Genomic DNA, 22,103 nt, shown 5'->3' with positions numbered 1-22,103 from the left:
ACTATGCAGAAAGAATGTATTTAAACCCTCAATTTATCAATATGTTAAATCCCAGGACCTTTAAAACCTCCTATTTGAGCGGACTTGAACCAATTATAGTTTAAAGCAAAGACAAACTATAGCACCATGTACAGTTTAGGTTAAGCCACATTTACCCTTTATTATTCTGCATTTTACACAAAATGCAGTGCTTTTCAGACAAAACAGAAATATTTTTAATCTGTACTAGTCTAAATGATGACTTTATTTAAAAAAATATTTTTAGAAGAGGAGGAAAAGTGCTAAACCCCTGATTCTAAGTAAAGAATTTCCAAGATATCTCAAGTATAAACAACTATATGCACAGTATAATTCTAATGCCCCCATCTTTTTTTTTTTTTTTCATTGATCTTCAAATAAATAGCTGGTTATAAATCAATCAGCAAACTCTCACTTAAGAGTGCTGTAAGTATAGAAACACCCATCCCTGTACTTCTGACTACAACCTACTTCTGCACACTAAAGCAAAATTCTCCTGACATTTCAAAATAGTATGTACAGGTAAAACCTTTCTGCTTTCTTGACCCACCCAGTGATATAAACAATTTACAATGTGACAATGTAATTTTTTTGAAAAGTGTATTTGAAACAGATATTAAACTAAATTAAACTCCACATTTCATCATAAGCGTAGACAGTGTACACAGAAAAATGTAAAGAATATGAAGTACTCTTCCTTAAATTTCATGTGGAAGGCAAGAGCATTACAAATCTTCTAGAAATGCTTATAGACGAAACATACATACATTGCAAAAGTTGTGATTCAGTCTCCAGCACAGCAAGAGAAAGGCAAATACTCTTTTACCAGAAACCCTTCAACTTATTTCCATCTGTACTTCTCACAAGTGAATCTGACCTGTAAGTGGACTAATATCGCACATTCTTTCATGCTCTTCAGAAAAGCATCATACGCAGTAAAATTAAAGAAATATTTATATCTGAACACACAATGATTATAGAGAACAAGGCAAAAAAACCCCTACAAAATACAGCACAACCCGTAGCAAGTACAGTACAATAAATCAAGAGTGACATTCTCTCATGGATGCAAATTTAACATCAAATATACTGTGAATCGAGTCCAGTAACACAAGTTCAAGTAAAACACTAGTTCCAAATAGAAGTTTGGGATTCACAAATATAGTGTATTCACAAATGCTAACTTCAGGTTTTACACAAATCATCTTGCATCCTTTTCTTATCACTATCTGTTTTCCCCAAACAATCACGTCACCCTGCAATGTGAGTCTTAAAATTGATTTATATTGATTTCTTTGTGAGGGATTTTTAAAAAAATAACACCTTATACTGTCAACACACCTAAAGGTACTGAGAGTTCACTTACACATTCACATTTCAAGACAAGTGAGAGCAAGAGCCAGAATAGAAACTTTAAGTGTCACAGTGTGTAACCTATACCAGTTCTGTATTACTGTCACCAAATGAGAAGCTCTTGCCGATGTTTGGTCCTACTGTACACCTCTGAGCCTGAAGCTCTAAATAGAATTCTTAAAATCCTAGAGAAGACACTAGTGGTTTCTGACATGAGGTGAAAAAAGACAAGACAACCCAATACCTAAAAGGGTAGCCAAGAATAATAATTTTTAAAAATAAATAAATAAAAGCACGGAACTAAACCAGTTTTATTCCAAGGCAATAACAAATCCCAGAGAAGACAGCATCTTGCACATACACTGAAACCTTGGTCAGTTGTGAAAAATACCTTTCACCAAAGAGCTCTCAGAAAAAACTATTCTGGCTAGAATATATGCCAAGGGTAAAATTTTTTATTTTGAAGCTGAGGAAAGGTGAAAACTTTACCCTAAAACTAAAAGGTATGATAGCCATTAGTGAATTTTTCACTCTGGATATTTGCCCAGAGTAGATGAAAATCCAGGTCATTAAACCTCTAACAACCGAGACTATACAGAAATTAATCCAAAGTTAAAATCCAGCTCCTACCCACTCTCCTCAAGCCATTTATTTTGTGGTAATATATATGATTTTTTCTGACAAAAGTTGGAGCCCACTATTTAACAATTATGCTACCAACAGGCTTGTTCTAAAAAAACTGGGGAAAATGACCATCTAGAATTTCTGGTTATAGACATGGCTTATCAGAAGGACATAAACTTGGGAAAAAATACAAATGGATTCTTTTGAAGGACACAGACTACTGTGGTTACAGACCGTATCTTGTATTAAAAATACCACTGAATTGGTAGGGCAATTTTCATAGAGAAGCTCAGAGATACCACAATTTTTACGCTAACCTTTTAAACACCATTAGAAAGAAGTTTCAAACATGAACCATTAATTTGAAGTGTAAAAAATGTTGACACAAGAGGTGATGCAATACAAACTCATAAGAACGTTTTATGTCTTTTGTAAAGTTTTGTCTCTCACATTCAAGTCAAAATACATTTTTACAAACTTTAAACATTTATGTCTCTTCTTATTCATCCTATGTCGGGAGAGTTTTAAATTTTCTAGACAAAGATGTAGCCAATATCATTTTAAAGAAGATATAGTCAACACTTCCTTTTCCCAGAATCTACATAGAGCTGGTAGATTATCTTTAAATCCTTTTAAACTGAAAGTTTAAATTGCAAAAGAGAAGTCAATTGCAGAAACAAGACAAAATTCTACATAGACTACACTGTGAGAAAATGTGTAGGAAGTAATCTCACATCAGGCATATACTTTACAGTATTTAGAACTTTTAAATAAACTAGAACTTAAAAGTTTGCACAAGAAGACATAATGCTTGTTATTTTACAGCTATTAGGGTTTTCACAATTTTGTTAGAGGATGTAATAAATCAAACTTTTGCCTATTCACAGATGTACTGCAGAATAGCCATGATAGATTTTGTTGAATTGCAACATGAGTCTCACCTCACAGGGAATTTCCTATTCTACTTAATTAAAGGAACTATTTTAAAGATGCAGTACAAAATAACATAAATTGGAAAAATAACCCGTATCTTCCATATATAAACTTAATTTTACTGGACCCCATATAAAATATTAAACTTAAAAAAATGGAAGTATGAATTTAACATCCGTGGTAAATGCAGTTTTAATAATTAATTTGTCTTCAATAACAAATATGTGAGAACAAATTGTGCTACAGGAGGTCTAAGAGAATGTTTGCAATTTTTTGGAAAAGCTATAATTTTCATAATTACTTACTTAGATTCAATTTACAGTGGCTGACCAATTCACAAACATTTACACAAAATCAAATGAGAAGCCCAGTTTATTTTAGCACTGATATGAGGTGTTTTGATTTTGGTCTTTTCTCCAAAAGAAATACCACTACTGCTTCAAATACATAAAAGGAAGCACTAAATCTTTTCCTGCCTACTCTGTGTGAATGTGAAACATTTATGTGCATTGAATTGAGCTTTTTTACTTCAACTTCTTCCTAGTACAACTGTTGCTTGAAATGTCCAGTTTAGATTATAGTTCTTGATATTCAGAGTACTACCAACCATAATCTAGCTTCATTTTCATACACAGTTGCTTGCAATTCCAAGTAAAAGTGAAATAAAACTGGAAAGTGCTAAGTTGAGCAGAAGTGCTTACTGCAATCAAGCAGATGTAAAGCACAGACTCTCTGTTCATCCAGATGTTGGTAGTGCACAGCGTCTTAAGGATGTAGTCAGATTTGCACATGGTTGAACTTGGAGTATCTATTTTTCATTATTAAATCTGTCTAAATTAATAGTTACACAGATCACGGAAGAAACAAGTATATCCCCATACTTTCCTTAAAATACATGTATTCTTCTTGTTTGCTGCGAGTTTCTTCTAGAAGTCAACAATGCAAGTATTTTCAGAAAGCATATCTCTGAATGAACAGCTGTATTAACAAACACCAATAATAAAATATGCCACTTCCTTATAAACATTTCCTTAAAAGTTTACAGAGAAAAACAGGTTGTATAAATCATGGGGTGCCACCTGATTTTGACACTGTTCTTTAATTCAGCAGGATCCAAAAAAAAAAGGGAAAATGAAAGAAGCTAGTCATCTTTTCTGTTTGGCTGCTTTTAAAGGTAATATATAGTTCAGATCTTTCTTGTCTCGTAATAACCACCAAGCCTGAGGGAAAAAAACACAAGTTTTTTTAAAAAATACTATATAATCTTTGCCATTAAAACTTAAATACCATTATAAGCAATAAGCATCACACTTCTACAAAATTAAGGTTGATCTTTTCTCCTTTTTGAGAAGAAAGTTTGCCGGTTGAGGGTCTTTTGGATTATTTGTTTTTGGAGTTAAATGAAGCAAAATCCAAAAAGTACACAAAATGCAATGAACTAATGAGGAAGATAAAATCTTTGAAGAACAGACTGGATTTTTGGAGACAGAGATGTTAACAATATTTAAGCATTACACTGATATTCTAACTGCAAAATAATTGTCTCAAATACACATGTCAAATAAATAATATTATGCACTATCATTTCCAGAATCCAGTTGTGTCTCTAAAATAGTTATTTCAGCTTTCTTCTTTCTTTCTAGCTTGAGTTTCAGGACATCTATTATGCCATGAGCCTGCAAAGAACTGCAGCGACCTTCCTGTGTTTATACAGAAGTTATTTACACTCCAATCAAGAAGAACAATTCTCTCAAGGACAAAATAGATTGCTTCTTAAAAAATAGTGCAGGATATTAAAAAGTACTTGCACTTTTAGAGCAACTGTCATTTTTACAGTATCTGGCAGCAAGGACATTTTTTCAGGACTGTATCACTCTAGTGTATTGCTTCCAGACAACTAGCATCAAACATCTGCTTGTACATTTTTCAGAAAACTACAGAGGTTTGAAACAAATTTTGTTAACTGAAAATTCTGAAAAGAGAACTTCACTCTGATTTCACAGAACCATGAGAACCCAAACCATTTCATAAACATGACTTCAGCAGATTCATAAAATCAACTATTTTATATACAAGTATGTGAACGATTCAGTATTTTGTATGCTAACACAGTTAAATAAAAGAAAAAAATTAACATTTATGAACAGAATTAAAAGTAAAATGTTACCCTTTTCTGACTAAGGTGTCTCTTACAGCATTTGCTCTATCACAAGTATCTGGCACTGAATTATTTTTTGCTGGAGAAACCTTCAACATACTTAAAGACTTGAATAACTGGAGTAAACATGAAGCTCCAAGGACAGCTTAATAGGAGAGTCTTAACTGGCTAAAGCTGGAAACCAGTTCTATGCATAAATCCCCAGTCGTGCTACATACAAAATAGTCAAAGATTTCAGAAAACTAGAATTTGGGATGCAATTTCTATGCAATGCCTTTGACAGGAGACAAGCATAAAAGAGAGTTGGTAGCAAAAAGTTTTCAGAAAAAAGATGTTTAACCAAGGTCTAGATTTTTTCTTTTTTCAAAGTGTCCTTTCCTCCCGTGACTGGGACAGTGAAAGTTCCTGTTTGAACTACTCATGTTCTAAAACTGAGTGTGGTCTCCCTAAAGAAAAATATCCATCTAATTAAGTTATCAAAAAACAAAACAAACCCATTATTTTGGTGGTGATATTATTTTAAAAAGGGATAGTAAGAAGCATAAAATATTATGTATTACCAGTTAAATTAATGTAGGGATAAATAATGAATGAAAACAAAGTTGTAATTTTAAAGCTATTAACCACTGCTACAATTTTACATGCACAAGAAAATCTAAGAGAAAAGGTTTTTACTGTTTTGAGTACCCATTGCAGTGTAAACCTGAAGTTTAATGGCAGATATTAATGAATACCATAAATTATTTTTCCATATTTTCTTTAAAAACATACACTTTTATTACTTATAATATAATGAATAAAACATCAGAAACAGGCAGGTTTAATGACCAGTATTTTTAAGATAGTATAACTATCTTGAAAGACAAAATTACCAGAAAAACTACATGAGATGTACTTTTTACCTGTGCAAATTCACTTCTGATCATATCAAACTTCTGCTTCTCATGTACAGCTCTAGCAGTATTTGTCCCATCAAAGGGCTCTGCAAGATCAAAAACAAACATGAAAACTATTAAAAAAATCTAGAGTTAGTTTGTTTCTACTAACAAAGTAGGGTCAAACATATAATTGCTTCCCAAAAGTGTTTTAAATAGTCAGTTCCTCTGTGGTTTTTAAGCTTTCCTTCTACATAACATTTATCAAAAAAACCTCAAACCAAAACTAAACTAAACCAATCAATTAAACAAAACAACCCCCGATAAGAACAAAAACATCCAAGACAAAACAAACAAACCAATTTAAAAAAAAAAAGAAGAAAAAAAAAGCCTCAAGCCCTGAGTTCTCTGAATGCCTTGAACGGAGAACATCCTAAAGAGAGTTTGCAGACGACACAAAGCTGAGCAGTGCAGTTGACAATATAGGACAGGATGCCAGCCAGAGGCACATAGACAAACCTGTGCAGTGGACCCAGAAGGACGTCAGGAAATTCAACAAGTGCAAGGTGCTGCACCTGTACTGGGGCAATCTCAGACACAATTACAGACTGGAAAAGTCACTGAGAGCAGCCCTGCCCAGAAGGACTTGGGGGTGCTGGTGGGTGAGAGGCTGGACATGACCCAGCCATGGCACTGCCAGCCCAGAGAGCCAAACGTGTGCTGGGTGCATCCAGAGCAGAGTGGGCAGCAGGGCCAGGGGGATTCTGCCCCTCTGCTCTGCTGAGACCCCACCTGCAGTGCTGCACCAGCTCTGGGCTCCAGCACAGGAAGGACATGGACCTGCTGGAGAGAAGCCAGAGGAGGCACCAAGATGATCAGGGATGGAGCACCTCTCCTATGAAGACAGGCTGAGAGAGCTGGAGTTGTTCAATCTGGAGAGAAGGCTCTGGGAGAGATCTCATAGCACTTTCCAGTATGTTAAAGGGGCCTGTGAGAGAGCTAGAGAGGGACTTTTCACAAGAGCACGCAGCACCAGCTGGAATGGCTTTAAACCAAAAAGGACAAGCTTAAGACCAGATACTAGGAAGAAATTCTTTACTGTGAAGGTGAGGAGGCACTGGAAGAGGTTGCTTAAAGAAGTTGTGGATGCCCCATCCCTGGAAGTGCTCAAGGCCTGGTTGGATGGGGCTCTGAGAAAACTGGTCTAGTGAAAGTGTCGCTGTCCATGACAGGGGTGTTGGAAAGAGAGAATACTTGAAGTCCCTTCCAACTAAACCATTCTATGATTCAATGAATGCTCTAACAATGTGTAATTCAGAATAAACTCAGGTAATTTCATACCTATTCTGCAATATTTGTTCATAATTTAAATATTTAGGGGTTCTGCTTTCTAACTGACTACAAATTATTGTTCTGCTCCTCCCCCCCCCCCCCCCCCCCCCAGTTTTTATCCCAACTTTATTAACAGTTTGGAACTTTTTAAACTGCAAGATTAGAAAAGTATTTCTTGCTCCTGATAAGGCTGCCAACATTAAAGCAATTGATACTAAAAAATTATGATGCAGGGACTATCCACTACAGTGTGCTACAAAACAGATTTTTTAAGTCTTCTTTCTTAGTAGAGAACACCTTAAGCAATATTGTATCTTTCACACTGATAAAATGTATGCAAGTCCTCATGGGCCACAGAACCACAGAGGTATATGTAAAATCAGGCAGATTTTTTCTGTGTAGTTGGTTATGGATTACTTTTATTCAGATAATGATGTATAGCAAAATAAAGCTTGTGCCTTTATGGAGATTGGAATTTCAAACTTGGTACGTCTTCATGGCTTCAGATTTTTATTTCTGCTACCTCCTTAAATTCACTAAGAAATGTTTTCATGCAATAAATATTGTATTAAGCAGTTTTCTATAAGGATTCTCTTCAAACTACCTAGTTTTCAGTGGATAGTTACAGGCAGATTTTTTTTATATTTTAGAATGCATCATACATTTAGTATAAAACAAAAACTGGCAACCAGATAAAAAAAACAGTGCTCTAGAGTCAGTCCCATTACTTGAGAGAGTGATCCAATAAAATTAAGAATTCCATGTCCCTTACCATGTGAACAAATACAGCATTTCATTTGTATATCATAAATGTGATGGTAACTGCTTTTCTAATGCTAGGACCTTTACACTGAACCAAGTTATATCTATATTTTAAAGCAACAAGGAATGAAGTGTTGAAAGTTCTGAAACGTCTGAAAGTGGAAAAAAGGCTCTCCAGTCACAAAAGCTATCTCACATCTTCCCTTTAATCTTCCTGCATATTTACTGACTGTCAAAAGACAAACTGGTTCTCTGAAGAACAGTAAGATTGCATAATCTTGCAATCAGCCACTCTTTACACCACTACATTTTCTAACCATTAAGACAGAGTTTATTTTAAGTTATTTTGTTCACACAGAGAGATGAGAATATTAAAAGAAAAAAGTAACACAATTTGAACACTGTGCTTGAGGGAAATGTTTGAGGGAAAGGCTAAAGGGAATCATTTTTCCAAATAAAAATACAAGATATCACACAACTTTGGAATTGCTGCTGACCAAGCCCTGAGGAATTGTTTTTTAAATTATTTTTAGCATGTGAATCTGAAAGACTTAAAACTACAAAATCAATCATGTGCAGCTTAGATGGTTTCTTATTTGACTTCCCTAAATGATTATCAATGCAATTATCTCATAAAACTGCCACATTTCTAGCTTTTCCTTTTTCAACAGGAAAGTATTTGATATTACTTGATATAGACAAGATTTAAACTGAAACTAGAAGAGTTGCTAGCCATTTAGAGCTTTTGACAAGGATTGTTTAAAATGTTATCTAAAAGCAGGGCTCTTTGTATCCCCATCATGCTAAAAGCCTACCATATTTTAAAGTGTCTGGAAAGAGCATCTCTACTATATTTGTTTCTCTAACAGCAGAAATACATGTGAGAATCAGCCTTAAGCCCCATAACATTTAAAACAGAGCACAGTTTTTCTTGAGCTAATCTAAATACAGTACTACATGCAGAATTGTGGAAGCTTGCAGGCACAGACTTGTGTAATCTATAAATAAATATATTTTAGATATTTAAAAAAATAAAAAAATACTGAAATTTTATTCTGAAAACAGGAAAATTAGACAAAGTCTAGGAAAACAGAATATATTGGCATGTTTAGCTAACTTTTGAAATCTTTCCAAGTAGACAGAAATTTAACTACATACTTTGTTAACCTAGTTCAGACTAACAGTTGTTATAAACATGAAATCTACCTTGGGTAAAAGGAGATTTAATTTTTCCCTCCCAAATTAGAAGTAAAAACTTGGTATGTGAGGCTAAATCCACTAAGTCTTGAAAAAAGGAAGGAATCAGATCTATCACCTATAGATAATTCTGCCCTTTTTACTAGTTAAAAAAATTGGAAAAGTTGTATGTAACTAAGACTAGATATTGCATGTAAATAAATGCAATATCTATACTGTCTATTTTGTATGTTGATGTTTATTCTATTTTCCAGCCTGGCAGAAAGATAACCTAATTATTCAACCACTTTGTAATGCCATAAAACACATGAGAGCTTGAAACACACAGCTCCCTGCAACACAGTGGTTCAGCATCACGTGACAGCAGCAAACATAGCTGCCCAGCATTCCCACCTCCCATATTCCCACCAGAGCCTTGGCAATGCCTCACTACACTATTCTGAATCATTTCAGCTCTGCAGATACTCTAATTCTCACATTTCTCAACTCTAAGACTACAGAGTCCAGTGCAACCATATTTCAGTGTGCTGTTCCCCTACAACTATTGATTTTTCCCCAAAGGGTCAAATAAAGAACACGAATCCCGTCATGTGGCTTTACACTGACATTCATATGACTATGGTCAAGTTGGTGAGCTCTGGACCACAGAATAACAAGTTCACCAGCAGGTGAAGTTGACTGAAGATTATTCTCTGCAGAGAGCAGCATATATGCAGGAAAGTGCACCTCATCAATCTTGAGGAATGTCTGTCCAGCCACAGAACTTCTGCCTTATTCTCCTCCTCCCCCAGCAAAATCTTCTCAGTGTCTAACAACTTTACCCATACTGTTTGTCTCCTGTTCAAGTTATATTCCTATTTCATCCTGAGACTTCAACCCTTGATATCTTTATCCTAAAATAGCCTCCATTAATTTGCAGCCAGGGCCCAGGCCATCTCTGCCTTTGTGACAACTGTTTCCAGTTACACAGCAACTCTCAGTCCCTTCCTTACTTCTCATTCTCCAAACATCTTGATCCTTCTCTTGGTTTATCATCTTCTCTTTCCTTAGTGCAAGCTTCATCTTCTGTGTATGCCAACCTGCTCATCTTCCCCATGTACATCCCCATGGTAGCTGAAAGGTGTCACCAGCACATGAATCAGATTGCCTGTATAGAGCTCTACTCAGTTCTGCACTGAAACAGCTGAGACCTGCAACTCCAACAGGTACCCTGGGTTTACCCTCCAGTTCTGAAAAGCATCATGTAGTCTCTGGAAAAAGTCCATGTTCACTAGCCAGCCAAAAATAGTACCCACAGGGGGATCAACATACACACAACCTGATCACTGCAATGCCAGACTATTTCTAGAACAAAGAATATTCTTCAAGAATAATCTGTGTCTGCTGTGTTTTTTCAGAAGTTCAAACTTGGCAAAATTGACAACTATTTTTGTGGAGCAGAAAAACACGATACTGGCATAAAGGCCATTCCTTATCAAAGTACTGAGCCCTGTTCCAAAAGCAATAGGGCAATGAATGCTCTTGAAGAAAAGGTCAGGAGTACTATTTTTAAACACTTTAGAACCTAAAGCTTCCTTCTCAAATGTTTTTGATGAGACTGTTTACAAACTATTTATATTGGTTAAACTTCATTCTCCACATAATACACACATATAAAATATTTCTCAAAACACAACCAAGGTATAATTGATAGATTTATGTATTTAATGCCTCAACAGTTAAAAATTATAATGCAATTTCACATTTTTACCTTCTACACAAATAAATTTGTTTCTCCATTCAATACCATCAGGTCTTGCAATAGCCTTGGCCTCACGAACTGAAATCATCTGATGGCTCCAACTAAAAAAAAGGAAAACAATTTGCAAAAAATTTTAACTCTTAGTTCTAAATTCAAAGGATCAGTTTACATTTAAAAAATTGTCAGATTGAAACGCCATAAGCCTGGATAACACATACTCATAATAATGAGTAATTCCATTTAACATCATGAGTAAATGATGTTAATGAATGTAAATGAAACAAGAAAATTTTTCTACTAACAGAAGTACAAAAAGCACCTTCAAAACAGAGCATCCCAGGTATCCATGAGTAAAATACACATACAATGGAAATTTTTTGGCTAATAATGTTAAACTAAATTTGCATCGTCACCTACATTTATTTCAAAGCTCAAAATAAATTACAGAATCTAATCTTTCAGAATTTTCTGTAGGAAAAAAAGGAATGTAAGGAATAAGTGCAGACAAGTCACATACTGCATTCCGTAAATAATACTTAAGAGTATAAAGATAGTAGAAATAACCTGCTCATGGGCCTAACTTGTGCATGGAACCTACTTGAAAGTTTCAACACCTTATATATGCTGAATTTTAGATCTGCTAGTACAACAACTCTCTACCACTTTCTGCAGGCAGCTTTATAAGAAAACAAGGAAATTACCACATTTAAACAGGAACAGCATGCAGATTATAGGGTCTTTATGATGTACCACCATCTTTATGATGCCTGACACAACAATATGCCAAATGCAATGAAAGTATATTAAAAAAAAAGCCACCTTTCAGCTGCTCTTAAATAGAGAACAGCTCATCCTGCATGCCATACATGTGCCACATCAAAAACAGTCAGGAGTCTGGGACCAGCCAGCAGGGGTCTATGAAAGGCAGATTCTGACTGACCAGCCTGATATCCTTCTGTGACAAAGTGGTTATCTGCTGTGGATGTAGTCTACATGGACTTTAGTAAAGCCTTTGACACCATTTCCCACAGCATTATCCTGGAGAAACTGGCTGCTGATGGCTTGGGCAAATGTGCTCTTCACTGGATAAACTGCCAGGATGGACCCAGAGAGTGGTGGTGAGGGCAGTTACATCCAGCTGGTGGCCACAGGTGCTGTTCCCCAGGGCTCAGAACTGGGGCCAGGTTTGTTTAGTATCTCATGGAGTGCAGCCTCAGTCAGTTCACAGGTGGCACCAAGCTGTGTGGGTTATTGATCTGCTGGAGGGCAGGAAGGCTCTGCAGAGGGATCTGGGCAGGCTGGATCATGGCTGAGGCCAATGGTGTGAGGTTCAACAAGGGCCAGTGCTGGGTCCTGCCCTTGAGTCACAACAACCCCAGGCAGTGCCACAGGCTGGGGCTGGAAAGGACCTGGGGGTGCTGGTGGCAGCAGCTGAACATGAGCCAGGGTGTGCCCAGGGGCCAAGAAGGCCAATGGCATCCTGGCTGGATCAGCAATAGTGCAGCCAGCAGAAGGACAGCAGTTGACTGTCTCCCTGTACTGGGGACTGATGAGGCCACACCTTGAATCATGTGTTCAGTTTTTGGCCCTTTGTTACAAGAAACACACTGAGGCCCTGATGTTTCTCCAAGGAAGGCCAATGGAGCTTGGGAAGAGTCTAGAAAACATGTTCTATAAGGAGCAGCTGATGGAAATGGGGATTTTTATTCTTGAGAAATGGAAGCTCAAAGATCTCATCCCTCTCTATAACTACAAGAAGGTTGACCCTCCACCTGGCTACAATCTCTTCTGCCATGTGTCAAGGAAAAGAAGAAATGGCCTTAAATTGCACTAGGAGAGGTTCAGTTTAGATACTAGAAAACAATTTTTCACTGAAAAAGTAAACAGGCATTGGAGTAAGTTGCCTAGAGAAGTGATGGAATCACTGTTTCTGGAAATGTCCAAGATATGTCTAGATGTGGCACCTGGGAATATATTGCAGGGGTGGTTACAGTGTTGCTGCATTGAAAGCTGCTTTAGATAATCTTAAAGGTGTCTTCTAGATGATTCTGTAAACCAAAAAGCCACCACATCAGTGAAACAGCTAGACCACCAATACATCACCATATGTCCTGACTAAACGGGTAGAAATAGTTGGGCAATGTACTGCCAGCTGTAATGGTTTTGTGTACACCTGACAGAGCAGCCGGGCATCTGGGCTGGGTATATCAACCACCTGCTGTAAATCTATAGATATCAACTGCAAATTTAAATACTGTCTATAACTCATCAGTCAAATCTGAAAGAATTCTGTCCTCCCTAGACCACAGATCTCCTGTCATAACCCATTAATTCAACAATGACAAGACAGCTAAAAATCTGTGACTGTAGTTCTACAAATTTTCTTGAATACAACTCATAATTAAAGCCTCCTATGGAAATCAGTTGTTTGAATAACTGTATTTTCACAGAACACGTGAATATGAATAGGACTTACTTTTAAAAATGCAGGACACGGCACACTAAGACATGTAGGATATCTCAGTGTGTATATTTAGGTTATTTAGGTTTCTCTTGATATAGTCTTTATGAAATTAGTAATGGTGATCTTTTCTAGCATTCAATGTAAACTAATGCCTCCATTCTAACTTAATCATCTTTCCTTAATTCCCACAGTAGACTGCTTTTGTGATAAATAGAGATAATAGCATAGAATAATTTCCTATCATGTGTTTTAATAATCAACTATCAACATGAGCCTAATTCTGACAAATTGCTAAAAAAATCTCAAAAACACACACACACAAAAAAAAAAAACCAACCAAAAAAACCCCAAAAAACCAAAAAACAAGACAAAACCCCTGTGTTTAGAGCTTCAAACAAGCTTAAACTGCAGCTCAAGACCACTCTCTGCAAGCAGAAGCTTACAGTTTGGTTTTTTGAAAGCTTATTTAAAAAATCAGAGATCCAGGCCAATGGAAAAAAAAAAAAGAGAGAAAGAAAAAAAGTCATGCAAAGAAGTATTTGATCTGCATTTGGTTTAACCAGGCAGTACTGTTCCACTTGAAACAGTAATTCTTCTCTTGAATTCTTTTTTCCTAGGCTATACTTGATCCTTCAGCAAAAAAAAAAAAAAAAAAAAAAAAAAAAAAAAAGAAAAAGAAAGCTTTTATAACACAGTGGTTAAGCAACAAGCAACAAAATGGCAATTCTTGCTGTTTAAAAAGTCGTTTATTCAAATTAGAAACTTGAAAGGCTTTTTGAAAACAACTCTTTTATCTGACAGTCTTAACAGAGCTGCCTTGATACTAAGATCATACTGAATCAGGAATCAATTATGAATAGCAAATTATTTGTAAGCCAATTTTAGCCACTTTGGCTTGCATATAATAACTTCATTGTTGCCAACACAAAGCAGATATTCTTCCAGCACACATTTTCAATCTGTAAGTTAACAATGCCATTTAAACAGCTATTTCAATTATCAATTATTTCTCTTGTCACTGACTGCATCAGGTATGTTATCTTCATGGCAAAGGTAAGTATCTGAAAGAAGGCTAGGTATTTTCAGCCATGTGTATGACTACAGTTCAAACAGAATAAAAAGCTTATCTTTTCCAGAGCATTCTCACATATCAAAGCCACTTGTATGAACAAAATAAGATGGGTACAAGTTGCAAACATATTTAATTCAACATAGTATAAAAAATGATCCCTTTATTACTTGATCAGTTCTATAGTGAAAAGAGTTGAAAGCAACTTCTCACAGAAATTTTATATTTTGCCATTAAAATGTAAGCAAGCTTTAACCATGTCCACTGTATACAAATCAATGAATACTCTTAAAACAACTGTTACTTAACCTGTAGTGGTAAATTTAAGGAAATAACCACAAAACAATAAACACAGGGGTCTCACTTTGTAAGGAGACAGCCAAGTGAAAACCTGCTGCCTTCACTCACAGTCGCAGAATTGAAATCAGACACCTCCTCAGAGACACTGGTAAACACATTTCCAAATACTTGCTTTGGAGAACATCTACAATTCTTTCCTGATCACATTCATTACTTAAGCAGCAGACAATTTTAAATATTTAAAGTTAAAATGAAGTCATAACCATAGCCTGCTGTATCATAAGAAACATTACACCAACTTGAACTCTTACGGCAAGATAATTATACAACTATAAAGAAAAAACAAGTTTGCCATATATGGTGTGTTATTCCAATGCATGCTGCAAACCACATTTTTTGGGGGAATGGGAAGAATTTTCTTCCCTTGACATCAGCAACTATTCTATCTTCACTACTTACATTTTCAAGCTTTATTTTACTCAGAAGCTCCTGTGTGTGTCTGTGAATAAATTTAGGTAGTAATTTTTTCCTGATTTATAATCATCACAAAAATAGTATTTAGGGATTGCCACCAGCTCAAACACTGATATTGCAGAATTTTTTGTCTGCAATATCACTGTTTGACACATATCTTAGCATATCCTTTCTAACAGCAGACAAAAATTAGGTCATTCTGGACCAGCCACCAACTTAGGCAGAAATCTGGTCTTGACTATGTTCACAAGTACTCAAACTCAGAAAAGTCAAACTAGGTATTTTTCCTGCAATTAGACAAGAACATCTCTGGTACTTCACACAGGCAAACCAGAAAATTCCTTAGTGGAAAATATATTCATTTTCATATATGAGAAGATCAACAGCTTGTACAGTTGAGTTATAATAAATTCATGTAGTGTCCCACATAACTTAAGAACCCAAGGTTATCATCCAGCAGTGTTTTCTCAACTGCCTCTTTAGCAAACATCACCTTGTCAGTTGAAAAGACAGGTACTCAGGAGAAACATTTAAGACAAAAGACTATTCTCTTGTCTGCAAAGATCATTGAAAAAAAATCTCTTACATGAAAATCTCTCAGTCAGGTTTAAGCATACACAGAATGCAGTTGGTTCACAGATTACTACAGCCCATAGGGTTGTAGTAGCTTACATATAGCTTACATATTTCAGATATGATGTGCACCGCAGAGACACATGAGATTTTATGGTCTTTCATTTCTTATATTAAAGTAAATTACGAACACTTCCAAAATTGTGAGTATCCAATTGTATGCTCAGTTCTCCCAGGAAATGGAGATGATGCACATACATAAAACAGCAATGTGCATGAAATAACTGCATCAGAAGTTATTTAGAAGATCTTTCAGCTGACTGAGATACAACCATTTGATATGTTATATGAACAAGCATTTTTCTATGAAATTCAGAAATACATGAGGAACAATGTGGCAAAACAGCTGTAACTTAAGGCCTTCTCAGATGCCTTCACAACTTTAGCTTGTCCTCTTATATAAAGAAGTCCAGATGCCAAAATTAAACTCAGATTCTAGCAAATAATAATGGGAGTGAAACAACTGTACACAGGAGACTTCATTATTAGGTGAGGCCCATACAGATGTATACTCTGGTAGAAGTAAGAAGCCACCTGGCAAGTTACCTCCATTGACTCAGTGTGACAAAAGATAAGCCCTTAAGGTCCAAATAATTAATAGCACAATTGATATTTTACATGACAGCTAAGAACAGACCTTTCTTGCACTTGAATAGGTAGTTATAGAATAGTGTAACTGTGTAACAAAACCCAGTAATTTTTAAAGGACAAAGCTCTCTTACTTTTGGCAACTATTTTACAGGAAAGAATGCCTGAAGAAGATATCAGACAATTTACCAGCATTCCTGTTGTAATTTAGCCTTTCCACTCATTTCCTCTCTCTCAGTTACCACTCCTGCATTGTGGCTTTTCTTTCTTTCAAGGGTTATAAAGGCTGTATTGAATAGAAGGAATTAAAGTTTCACATCTTCCAAATCACTAAAATGAGTTTATTACTTACTCAAATTCTGTGGCATAATATTTGAAGAAGCCTATTAGCAAATCTCCAAGGCTTGATCCATTTTTTGAGATGTAAGGAGGAATGGTACGTGGAGCTTGATGAACAAGATGCAACTGCATAGTAGGATCAAAACATTCCTGTCAAAATAAAATCAGATTGTGTGTGTGTGTATATATATATATATATATATATAAAATATATATTACACAGAGAGAGCCTTAACCCAGATGCCTGTATTTTCCACAATAAGAATGCTACCTATTGTTTGCGTATTATAAGTTCAAGGACAACTTACAAGCCAAGAACTACTTCTCTTCTACCCCACTGAATACTAGTTACTCCCCCTGAACAATCATCTTGCACTGGAGGATACAAGACCATCACTTGACTTCTGTTTACTAAAGAATTTTAGTATAGGAGAACCTTTGAATTAGACTTGCATCTAAAACCCCAAGAGCAAAAGTTGAGTAAGGTAGCCTGCACTGAGCTGACTGCAGTTCAGCTGAGAAATATGTAGGTGAAGTTAATGCACTTATTGTCAATTTCCCACAGCTGAACCGAAGAACAGAAATAATCAAGAGGGAAGGCCTACCAGTGCTCCCAAGCACAGACTTAAAAACTGCATATGAAACCCACCATAAAATGAACCTGCATCCACGTACAAAATAAGCATGAAAACTGCAGCTATTATTTCCTCTAGCCAAGAATGAAAAAAAGGAAACCAAACAACCAACCAGCTGTGAAGTCATATAAAACACCTGAACACACAGAATGCTGCACTTCAGCTGAAGTATGCTTTTCTGCAGGGGAAGAAGGTTAGTATGATGGGGTAAGAAGAAATCAGGTTTGCTACAAAAAGGAGGCACTATTGCCAAGTTAAAAAGGAATATATAGAAGACTAAATACACATGGTTTTAGAACTGCCCTGCTGTTTCAGTGTCCATTGCATCCTTTAGGTTCTTCTGATAGACTGGGGTACATAGAAGTAAACATCTCATCTTGTTACAGGAACTATTTTTATAACTTGCTAATATCTGTTTTTAACACCGTGTTACAGCAATGTTGTGTATTTTACTGAAAATGACCTCAAGATACACAGGACTGAATATTACATTCACGTAAAGAAAAATATTTATGTAAACTTAGGGACCTGTTCACTCATTACTATAGCTCCTTACCCCTCCCCACCAATTCATTTTTTATTTTTAAAAGTAGTATCAGGCATGATTCAAACATTATACTAGAATAGCACTAAAAGCACTACACAGAATAGTATTATTTCCATGTTCACAGCTGGCACTGCTTCCTCTGAGAAAAGTACTATTAAGTGATAAAACCAGTAAGACTGGAAAGTTTGAGACTCTCATCTTCTTTATGCCAGCTCCAGCAAAACTTCCTGGAACATTCTGCAACATCTTTTTGGGGAAAAAAAACCCACATTCTTCTAGAGATAAAAGAGTACATGATGCAATGCTATATAAAAAATATTATTTTAGTTTGCAAAGCTCAGAATTTAACAGCCTATAGTTCATCAGAAGACACCAAAACAATGGAAACACAGACATATAAAGCAGATATGCAGTATACAAAGACCTACAAAGAGTTGTTCCAATGCCATATAATAAATACAGTTGTAACCCTGAAGTTAATCAGAAAGGCACTACAGTGAAAGTCACTTATTGCCCATCCTCACAGAAAGCTAAGGAAGAGTCAGAACAACTGAATTTAGAATTAGTATACCAGCTGATAAAGAAACATAAGGGAGGAGGGGAAAAGAAGAAAAAATGGGCCACTGACCTACAAAAATACAAAACAGAAGTGCAATAAAATTACAACAGACATCTACTAAGACTAGTAAGTGTTTGGAGGCAGTATAAAAGGAGAACAAGATTAAGTTTTTTACACTTTGAGTATTTGAATACCTGAGAACTTCTGAATTGCAAGAAAATTCTGCCATCACAGTGTGGTTGATATCCTCAGCAGCAAAAAAGTTAGACTTTATTATTTTTCAAAAGAACAAGCTTTTTTTTTGTTACTGGCAGGCAGTAAGATATCAGACCAACAAAAGTTTATCTTACACAGAAAGGTTTTTGCCTTCAAGAAAATACATGCATATTATTCTAGACATGTGCTTCAGTAAAAACAAAGGTTACAGTCTATAGTAGGTAACCCCCACCACCTAGTTTAAGAGACATAAAAATAATTCTCATTTCCATTTGGTTTAGTGGTTATGTCACTATGAAAATTGCTCTTAAAAAGACATTTTGTACTGCAAAATAGAAGGCATAGACAGATATTAATTTTCTGAAAGAAAATAAGACTTATTAATGGTAATAAGGGTAACAGTAACTAAAGCAATGTATTAACCACATATGTGTAATACTGTTAGAAGATTTATTTTTTAAGTACTGTCAGTTGCTAATCACCCCACAGAGAGCAAAACCCAGTGCTTCATCTTTCTGAAATATAAAGAATTTGTTATGTAAGCAGTTGCTATTACCATATTAGAAAGTTCTACATGTAAAACCAAATTAATTGCTACTTAAAATTGTCAAGATTTAGTGAAGACTTCTGTCAAGATTTATCAATATTCAATAACTCAATTACCAACAATGTATTTTAATGTCATTCCTTCACAAAGCAATTCACTCAGTGTCCAGTGAGTAAGAGGTCAGACAAGCTAATGGATACCCAGACTTTTTTCTGCTTTACCACAGACAACCCAAGATAAACCCCTCGCTTCAACTCATCTCTATTCACCTGTTGTAAAACAAAGATAACAGTATTTTCTTTCCTGCTAGAGGGACTCGGGGAATAATGAGGCAAACAAAACAAGGTGCAGCTTACAGATCCTACACATAGGTGAGGTTGCCAAAAAAATGGAATTACAAAGTGCTCTTCAAAGTATGTTTTCTTTTCTTAACTTGCTCTAGAAGGCAAAAGATTCAGCTTCTATTAAAACTAGTACCTATTTTGCTTACTGTGTCTTTGCCTCAAGCTGTCTTAAGAGACAGTAATTAGATTCAGAATCTGACTGAGCAACAAATCTAAATGAGATCTCCATTATTTTAAGATATCCCAGAAAAGGGACCCAAAGTATTTTTCCTTTTTGTTGCTGGATCTCTAATCTTTACCTTGATTGGGTGATTTCTCAAGAAATACCCATATTCAGCAACATGCTTAATGTTCAAGCTACTTAATGCTTTTAAGTATGCTTATTCCACCTTATACACTGGAAAGGAACACAATTTATATTTGAGTATCTTGATGTATAGTGAGTTTAGCTCTGAATGTACAAGAATCTTTGTTCAGAAAATTTAGTAGTAACATAAGCATAATGCCTTGATGTTGCTGTATATTCACAAATAAAATATCCTTTTCCCTGGTGCAATCGATGAATATTTAACTCATGTTTATATTTTTTAAAAGTGAAACCCCGTGTGAAGCAAACTGTGTCTTTCCAAGGGCTGACTCACATGTTGAAGACCCTCCCACCTTCTGCAAGACATGACATGAAGCTGAGGCAGCATAAAGAAAGATGTGTTCAAGCTACAGTACTTGAAGTTCACTATCCAGAGCACTCATGGAAACCCAATTTCATCTTGACTTCAGCTAAGACACCAGACTTCCTGAACAGTAGAGAGTCAGACACAAGGTTCCTTCTCAGTGCCAGTGACAGCATTGTTCACCAGCCATTATGTTTTAAGCCACCATAGATTTTCTAGAGCTTATCCATGAACTCCTGACATGGAAGCATGTACTATATAGACTTCAAAATTGATGAACACTTGGTGGGCTATTGCCATCTATCTTGTCTGGCTAGAGAACAAGGGAAGCCCCAGAAAACAACCCCACATTTGATGTGGTCTGATACTCCCTCTGAAGTAGTGGTTGCAAAACACATCAGCTTGGTGCCAACTCAAAACTCCCCCAACAGAATGCAAAAGTGTGCAAATCTGGTGGCTTTCCAGGACTTCTCAACCCTCACATTTGCAGTAGATACACTGAGACACAGAATCTGTCTTTTATTTCCTCCTCAATGTAAGCAAGTCTCTTTTATATGATACAAACAATTCAAGACAAACAGCTTCCTCCAAATCACAGAAGTATTTTCAGGCTGCAGATTCGATTTTAAAAAACTGTGGGAAGGTGTAGATAGGGAAGATGCAGTAGTTTGTACAGTTTTTGTATGAAGACACAACTCAGACCAGCCACTCACAAGAAAAAGATACAGTTTCTTTTGATACTGAAATTTCCTTGTGCTTTTTAATTATTTCTGCAAGCCACATGACCAAAATTGTTTTGCTGTATTTTTCATTCTAAATTCCTTTGAATTCAGAAATTCAAAGAAATTTAGTATTCAGAAATTTTAAGTTTCATAATTTTTAAACATTTTATTATATTCCTAGTGGAAACAGTATCAAAAACATACTTGCAATTTTGTTTTGTAGTAAGCATGTATAAAATATTCTTTTAATTTTGCTAGCAATTCTAGAATATTTTGCCCATTCTCCAAATATAAGATAACTAACAGACAAAGAACAACAAAACTAAATATAGCCTGTATCAGAATAGGGCAAAGATGCAATTCCTACAGCAGTGCTCACCTGCATTTTACCATTTTCACATAACCCAAGATAAAACTTGCTTTGAGATTCATTAGGATTTTCAGCTTAGGGTATTGTATATGCTAGCTTTAAAGACTGAGAGTATTAACATTTGTATTGTATTCTGAAGGCCTCTACACAGTTCAAACATAATATAAATACCTGTATTACAAATACAGAAGAGTCAAAAGCTGCCAGGTCCTAACACTTTTCTCTAAACAACATGCTACACAAAACTTAGAACACTACAGCACGTAAGCTTTAATGAAACGTAATTACCAAATTCAGCAATTCAAAAACCTATCAGTTAAAGGTAAGTGTACCAAAAATGAAAGATGGCTTCAAAGTCTTTTCAGTACTCCCAATGAAGAAACTAGAAGGTATAGAGAACCATTAAAAAAATCATTTTTAGAGTACCATTAAGGAAAAGATAAAGAACAAAAAATAAGCAGATTTACAACACAAGAAATAAAACTGCAGTGAATTATTGCTCAATGCTTTCTTCTGCATCTCAATTATCTTAATTACCCAAAATGGCTGACACCACAGTATTTTCTCCCTGATGTTCAGCACCATTAAACATTCCCATTTCAGCATTATGGGAAATACAGGCAGAAGATAGA

The 22,103-nt window shown here is 35.7% G+C and overlaps 1 protein-coding gene across 5 annotated transcripts in view; it reads right to left on the bottom strand.

Moving 5' to 3' along the window:
- Positions 1 to 601: 601 nt before the first annotated feature.
- Positions 602 to 22,103, bottom strand: part of TENT2 (terminal nucleotidyltransferase 2) — a 41,967-nt gene continuing 20,465 nt past the window's right edge. For 3 of the 5 annotated variants that reach the window (XM_079330412.1, XM_079330411.1, XM_079330410.1), the window contains 4 exons: positions 16,874 to 17,010; positions 11,003 to 11,094; positions 5,989 to 6,068; positions 4,007 to 4,148 (listed from right to left, as the gene is read on the bottom strand). In XM_079330412.1, coding sequence (XP_079186538.1) covers positions 4,074 to 4,148; positions 5,989 to 6,068; positions 11,003 to 11,094; positions 16,874 to 17,010 — 384 coding nt within the window. In that variant the 3' untranslated portion in view covers positions 4,007 to 4,073. Of the gene's footprint in view, positions 4,149 to 5,988; positions 6,069 to 11,002; positions 11,095 to 16,873; positions 17,011 to 22,103 lie in introns of all 5 variants that reach the window. The other 2 variants (XM_079330408.1, XM_079330409.1) reach the window with 1 other exon arrangement.

This window comes from Erithacus rubecula (assembly GCF_903797595.1).
Source record: "Erithacus rubecula genome assembly, chromosome: Z".
In the NCBI taxonomy this organism is placed as follows: Eukaryota; Metazoa; Chordata; class Aves; order Passeriformes; family Muscicapidae; genus Erithacus; species Erithacus rubecula.
This window is presented reverse-complemented; position numbering and strand designations above follow the sequence as displayed.